The sequence below is a fragment of the Neoarius graeffei genome, chromosome 23 (assembly GCF_027579695.1).
Source record: "Neoarius graeffei isolate fNeoGra1 chromosome 23, fNeoGra1.pri, whole genome shotgun sequence".
Classification (NCBI taxonomy): domain Eukaryota; kingdom Metazoa; phylum Chordata; class Actinopteri; order Siluriformes; family Ariidae; genus Neoarius; species Neoarius graeffei.
In genome coordinates this window covers 51,891,891-51,899,494 of record NC_083591.1, presented here as the reverse complement: position 1 = coordinate 51,899,494, position 7,604 = coordinate 51,891,891, and the positions used below count along the sequence as shown (strand labels likewise).

General features: G+C 43.6%; 1 protein-coding gene across 1 annotated transcript in view; it reads left to right on the top strand.

The window, feature by feature from the left end:
• The window catches only part of fyco1b (FYVE and coiled-coil domain autophagy adaptor 1b), a 60,453-nt gene that overhangs the window by 16,432 nt on the left and 36,417 nt on the right, over positions 1-7,604 (top strand). Inside the window, exon 5 of the mRNA XM_060906387.1 lies at positions 2,532-2,638. Coding sequence (XP_060762370.1) covers positions 2,532-2,638 — 107 coding nt within the window. The remainder of the gene's footprint in view (positions 1-2,531; positions 2,639-7,604) is intronic.

The window sequence follows — 7,604 nt, the reverse complement described above, 5'->3', positions numbered from 1 at the left end:
AAACACAACACCGAATTTAAAGTTAAGTGAAAAAACAAAATTAACAGTGAGGAATAATGTGTATATGGAGATGTCCGTGTGTGTGTGTGAGAGAGTGTATATAAGGAGAAGTACTGACTTACTGTTGGACTGGGAGATGGAGGCTAGATCGCAGAGAAGGAGGGTTACAAAGGAAATGAATAATATTATCTTTATGTCGGATAATAATAAGGGAAATAAGAATAGGGATAAGAATAAGAAAAAATTTGATTAACTGACTGATTATAAGGATTGCCTGGGCACCCAAGTATGACCACGGTGTCGTCCCGCCCCCCGCACAAGATATACCACAATGAGACGGCAGAGGAAGGCCCTGCGTGCTAACCAGCCCACAGCCCTTGGCCCAGGGCCCCAGCACCTCCGCCCCACGACCCACCACACCTCAACTCCAGACCATCACGCAACACGCCGTATTTGTCCTATATAAGAATGTAAATGGATATATTGTGGGCTTTCTCTAATGTATTGCATTAAAATAAGTGTTTAAAAGGACTAAAAGTATTTGCTGTAATAGTAAGAACGTATCTTTTCAGGAATAATTATTATTATTATCACATTTTTCACAAATTGCTCCTGTCATTTCGTCAGTTTGTTTACATTCTAAGCGGAATTATTTTGTCGGACGTTTTGTATAAAGTTTTTACTTTTTATCGAATTTGCAAAATAAAAATAGTCTGTTTCTCAAAATCCATTGAATGTGGATAGACTAAAACAGTTATTCTTCTCAATCTCGTCGTACGTGGCTTACGACTCGGTGCTACGCGCCTCGTCGGCTATCAACTCATGTACGACTCGATTTCATGGAATAACTGTTAATTAGTATAAATACGGACGTGATTATAGAAAATCGCAAAATGGCAGCAAGTCTGTCACCATAAGTGAGGACAAAGGGAGAATTACAAATGATGAAAGAAAGTGCTGTTCTTAAAAGCACTAAAGATGCTACGAAGTTTGGTCTAAAACTATTCAAAGGTAAGGTGGAATTGGGATTTATTTTATCGAATTCAAAACAAAGTATTTTATGTGACTCGGCGTAGAAAAGTGACACAAGTCCGTGTGTGCCTTTATTACATTTGCATGCCGCTTTTGAATTTTGAACTAATTAAAAAAAAAAATATATATATATATATATATATATATATAATATATATAATGTTATTTACCAGCTGGGAGGTCCGTATCGTGAAATACCATGACTGAGGTCTTGAAAGTGCTGACCGAGGCCGAGGTCACGGTATTTCACCATGCGGACCGACCTTAAGCTGGTAAATAATGCTATTTTGAATCCTCATTCACGGCTGTAATGCAAATGGCTTCCTCCTCGGTATACAAGTGCACTTCCATGGCAGGAAAAAAACTACATTTTGCTGCCTATGTAGTCCCCTATTGATACAAAATTGAGTCATTCAGGATTCAGCCATGTTTTTGCTCGGCGTTAGCAACAGTTAGAGGTTTTTAGCTTTCTCCTGAAATGTTTTCTTTTATTTCTTCTTCCTCAGGGTAGTAAAACTCGTTTTCGCTGTGAAGACTGCCGTTATCGCTATCCATGATGTAAAATTAATGCTATTCTCCTGAGAAATGCGAAATAAATGTTGACAAAAATTGCTACTGTGTTTGTTGTTGTTGTTGTTGTGAACGAGCGAGTCGCCAGAGGTCCATAACCGGCGTCCCTATCATAGGATAGGGACCGGCTCGCCAGCCAATCAGAGCACAGGATTTGATGGAAACCGGGCCGCGAAAAAAATAAGATGTTTAATTTTTTTTAATAACAAAACAGTTATCTGGCGGCACGGTGGTGTAGTGGTTAGCGCTGTCGCCTCACAGCAAGAAGGTCCGGGTTCGAGCCCCGTGGCCGGCGAGGGCCTTTCTGTGTGGAGTTTGCATGTTCTCCCCATGTCCGCGTGGGTTTCCTCCGGGTGCTCCGGTTTCCCCCACAGTCCAAAGACATGCAGGTTAGGTTAACTGGTGACTCTAAATTGACCGTAGGTGTGAATGTGAGTGTGAATGGTTGTCTGTGTCTATGTGTCGGCCCTGTGATGACCTGGCGACTTGTCCAGGGTGTACCCCACCTTTCGCCCGTAGTCAGCTGGGATAGGCTCCAGCTTGCCTGCGACCCTGTAGAACAGGATAAAGCGGCTAGAGATAATGAGATGAGATGAGAAGTGTGTGTGTGGTGTTCATCAGCTGCGACATGAAATCAGCTGTCCATATGTTCTTTAATTTGGTCACTTTGTGTAGTTTTGCTACGGTATCTGCTGTGCTATGACGTGTCACACTCGGTGTAGTGAGTGAACAGGTAAGTCGGATCAAAACCTTTAACCTGTAGTTCCCTGGAGGTTATTGTTTCATTTTGGGGTTTCTGCAGCATAACAAGATTTCAGTTTTTAATCAGTGTTGAAAAGAATAAAACATGTATTTCATTCAGATGTTTTTTTTTTTCCTTTCCTTTCCTTTTTAAACTCATGAATACGGACTTGTTTGATGCGCTGCAGCTGAAGACGTCTCTGGGAAAAGGTCGAGCCTTTATCCGTTACTGCCTGGTGCACCAGCGACTGGCAGACACTCTTCAGCAATGCCTGATGAACCAGAGAGTCACATGGTAGGAGAACAGGAAGTACACATGATGACTGTAAGAAAATGTTTAACGCGAAGCAGAGAATGGCACGCCGCAATGAACCATGTGATCATAATTTTGGCTGACGGTCATTTAAAAATATCCTGCTTGCACGGGATTCTGTTGAAGGTGCTGGTCAGTGATGAGATGAGTAAGCACGCTGGATGACTCGCCGTGTCTCAAATCATGAACTGCGCAGTTATTATTGGACCACACATTATACTCGATTATGTAGTCATTACGAGTGAGGATGAATAATTGCCTCAAGGCGCTGAGTCACCAGAACAGCCTCGACGGGAACAACCTTCAGGTGGCTCCGCCTCTTCTTCGCTATTCAGTGCAGCAAGTTTCCAATAAACCTCATTTCACACTTTTCATAGTTTTAGCAGCCAACAGGATTTGTATTACATTTAATAAATAGCAATAGCATGACTTTTTTTTTTTTTTTATTGTTGATTAGTTGGGTTTGGGTCTAATTTGAGTACATGTCCATATACACTACCGTTCAAAAGTTTGGGGTCACTTTGAAATGTCCTTATTTTTGAAAGAAAAGCACTGTTCTTTTCAACGAAGATCACTTTAAACTAATCAGAAATCCACTCTATACATTGCTAATGTGGTAAATGACTATTCTAGCTGCAAATGTCTGGTTTTTGGTGCAATATCTCCATAGGTGTATAGAGGCCCATTTCCAGCAACTCTCACTCCAGTGTTCTAATGGTACAATGTGTTTGCTCATTGCCTCAGAAGGCTAATGGATGATTAGAAAACCCTTGTACAATCATGTTAGCACAGCTGAAAACAGTTGAGCTCTTTAGAGAAGCTATAAAACCGACCTTCCTTTGAGCAGATTGAGTTTCTGGAGCATCGCATTTGTAGCCTGGGCCCGCCCATCCTAAGCGTGACGCAACACGAGGGCCTGTTGCGAGCTTAGTCTGGCCAGGCAAGCTATCTACAGCTCTTCCAAGCTCCCGAAAAATCGGGAGCCAATCAACTTTGAGCATCTCCAACGGCCCTGGGTAGAGGCGTGTTCAAGGCAGTGACGTAGTAGAACTGCGACCGGAAGCCATAGATTGTTTGCAGAATCTATGCCGGAAGCGCTTCATTCACTAGAAACATTACGAACATGGAGCAAGTTCTCACTGAAAACGGAGCAAAGAGCAGCCCTGGAGGTATTTATTGAAAAGAAGGACGTTTTCGCCTTGCTCCCGACCGGCTTCGGTAAGAGTTTAATCTACCAGTTAGCCCCGTCGCGTCACATACTGTGCGTCAGAGGAAAGAGTGATGTGATTGGTTTAAGCTTCGTCACAGCCTTTTCTGGCTTCGACCAGTAGCAAACTGAGGCATTTCAGGGAGGCGGGTCAACCACGCACTTTGGGAAACGGTTGGGCTTAATATCTTTGCCAGACCAAATGCTCGCAGAGCTTTGAAGTCGCGTTAGCCAGACTATCGCATTTGTGGGGTCGATTAAATGCTCAAAATGGCCAGAAAAATGTCTTGACTATATTTTCTATTCATTTTACAACTTATGGTGGTAAATAAAAGTGTGACTTTTCATGGAAAACACAAAATTGTCTGGGTGACCCCAAACTTTTGAACGGTAGTGTATTCGGACGACAGTATTATATGTGCATCATACACACCTATACTCACCGGCCACTTTCTTAGGAACACCCCACCATCAACCTGCTGTTTTATTTTATGCAGTTCTCTAATCGGCCGATCGCTTGACAGCAGCACAACATGTGAAATCACGCAGATACAACTCAAGAGCTTCAGTTATTAATGTTCACTTAATTCAGACATCAGAACGGGGGAAAAAAATTGTGATCTCAAAGTGTGACTTTCTTTCACCGCGGCATGGGTGTTGGTGCTAACCAGACGGACTGATTTGAGTGTTTCTGAAACTGCTTCTGATCTCCTGGGGTTTTCACACAGAACAGTCTCCACAGAATGGTGCGAAAAACAAAAAAACATCGAGTGAGTGGGCGACAGTTCTGTGGCTGGAAAGTAAACAAACGCCTTGTTGATAAGCGAGGTCAGAGATCAGAAAATGGCCAGATTGGTTCGAGCTTTTTGGCCAGGAAGGATATAGTAACCCATAGCAACTCTTTACAACCGTGTTGAGCAGAAAAGCATCTCAGCATGCAACAGAAGAGCACATTGGGTTCCACTCCTACTCCTACCAGCCAAGAACAGGAATCTTAGAATCAAGACAAGGTTCCTATTAAAGTGTACTGTACATAATTGGGTCTTGCGTGTACTCTGATTCTAAAACAGTTTATTAATTTCTCTTAGCATGTGCAACAGTATTGTGCACTTCTCCTATGGTTTCGTACATACTGTAGTAATGTAGTGTAGTATGCTTTTTTCAGGCCACAGATAGTCATTATAGTAACAGGAAACACAGCTTCAGATGATGCCATATTGTGATGTACTGTACAAATAGACCAGACTGATGTTCTGATGTTTTTGGAAACGCTTAACCTCTGCAGAATCAGTCCTACGTTCTTGTCCGTGCATGGTGTAAACACTGTACACTACAGGCTTGTGTCTGCGTAAAATGAGCAGGCGCCGTCATTTAAACCAGAACCACAGGTGCCTTTATGTAGCGTGCAGGATCAGTAAACTGAACTGAAAGCTAAAACTACATAACGGACACCAGGAATGGGGAAACATGCCACGTCTATAAGAGTACACTGGAGAAAAACAAACACATACAAGGAAGTAGTGCATTTCAAGTTAATCTTTTGCTCTATTAATGTATGCATTAACATTAGGGCATTGAACTTGTGTGACCAAAATTGTTACGCTTGTTTTATTTAAAGTGATCACATTTTATTTTATTAAAAAAATAATTAAATACTGTAAATTTAAATAACAGCTGCCGTAAAGTACATCTATTTCACAATGGTACAGGTTGATACTTTTTTATTATATACACACTGATCAGCCATAACGTTAAAACCACCTGCCTAATATTCTCGTCTCGTCTCGTTTCATCTTCTTCCGCTTTATCTGGGGCCGGGTTGCGGAGGCAGCAGTCTGAGCATGGAAGCCCAAACTTCCCTTTCCCCAGACACCTCGGCCAGCAACTCGGGAAGAACACCGAGGCGTTCCCAAGCCAGCTGAGAGACATAGTCCCTCTAGCGTGTCCTGGGTCTTCCCCGGGGCCTCCTCCCTGGGGGATATGCCTGGAACACCTCCCCAGGGAGGCGTCCATGCCTGCCTAATATTGTGCTACCAAAACAATCCCATCGAGACATGGACCCTACAAGACCTCTGAAGGTGTGTTATGGTATCTGGAACCAAGATGTTAGCAGCAAATCTTTTTAAGTTCTGTAAGTTACGAGGTGGTGCCTCCATGGATTGGACTCGTTTACCCAGCACATCCCATCACAGATCCTTGATCGGATTGAGGTCTGGGGAATTTGGAGGCCAAGTCAACACCTTGAACTCTTTGTCATGCTCCTTGAACCATTCCTGAGCAATTTTTGCAATATGGCAGGGCGCATTATCCTGCTGAAAGAGGTCACTGCCATGAGGGAATACCATTGCCATGAAGGGATGTACTTGGTCTGCAGAAATGTTTCGGGAGGTGGTACGTGTCAAAGTAACATCCACATGACCCAAGGTTTACCAATGTTAGCACAAGGAAACAGTGGCCTAATGGTTAGAGAAGCAGCTTTGGGACCGAAAGGTTGCCAGTTTGATTCCCTGGACCAGCAGGGATGGTTGAAGCAAGGCATCTAACCCCCAACTGCTCCCCAGGCTGCTCTGGGTATGTTGTAAGAGTGTCTGTGAAATGCCTGTAATGTAATAGAACATTGCCTGGAGCATCATGCTGCCTCCATTGGCTTGTCTTCTTCCCATAGTGCATCCTGGTGCCACTTCTTCCCCAGGGGGGAAAATGTGATTTCACCTGCTTCCTTTCTCCATGGTCCAGTTATGATGCTCACGTGCCCATTTTAGGGGTCAGCATGGGCAACCTGACCGCTTTGCAGCAATGTCAGGTTTATTTTTATAGCGCTTTTAACAATAGACGTTGTCGCAAAGCAGCTTTACAGAGTTTTAATGACTTTAAACATGAGATGATTTTATCCCGAGTCTATCCCCAATGAGAAGCCTGTGGCTACGGTGGCAAGGAAAAACTCCCTCAGACGACATGAGGAAGAAACCTCGAGAGGAACCGGACTCAAAAGGGAACCCATCCTCATTTGAGTGATAGCAGACAACGTGATTTATAACAGTTTTAACATGAAACCTGTTTTACTGATGTTGTAAACTGTTCACTGATGGAAACTTGAGTGCAAAACTGTTCATGGCAGCTGCAGTCCTAAAGTTAGCAAGTCAACTGTAGTCCTCAGCCATAAAAGCATTACTGTAAGAGTCCAGAGCGTCTTCCAAGTGTGACTTTTGAGAGAGAGAGGCACATACTATGTGGCCCTGTATAGACCCCTTTCACATGACGTCACCGCGCCGCAAGATTTTGTTAGGCACCATATTGGAAGACCAAGTACATGTACTCACAATATAAAACAAAGTACGAGCGAGAGTAAAGTGACACGATGGATGATAATTCGGGTTATGTGAGTACATTACCAGTTGCAGAAAGGGCACGGTATGTGGAGAAACTGGCTGTGATGGATGGGTTTGACCCATATGATAAGACTCGGGGCAAGGGAGAATGGAAACATACGTAAGGAGGACCGGACACCAATTCTGCCATCTGTTTGCTACCCAGACATTGTAAACTATTTGTTGTTTACACCCAGTGCCTACACTCAGTGTTCGAACTATGCCGATATTTTCGGGGGGGTCCCTTTTTTTCCCTGGGGGGGTGCTTGCGCTTGTCTCAGAGCGCAGATCTCCAAACACATGAGAAGCCTATCTTACGCACATATCACGCGGACTCCACACCTCCACACACGCATCGCGTCTGAAGTCATAA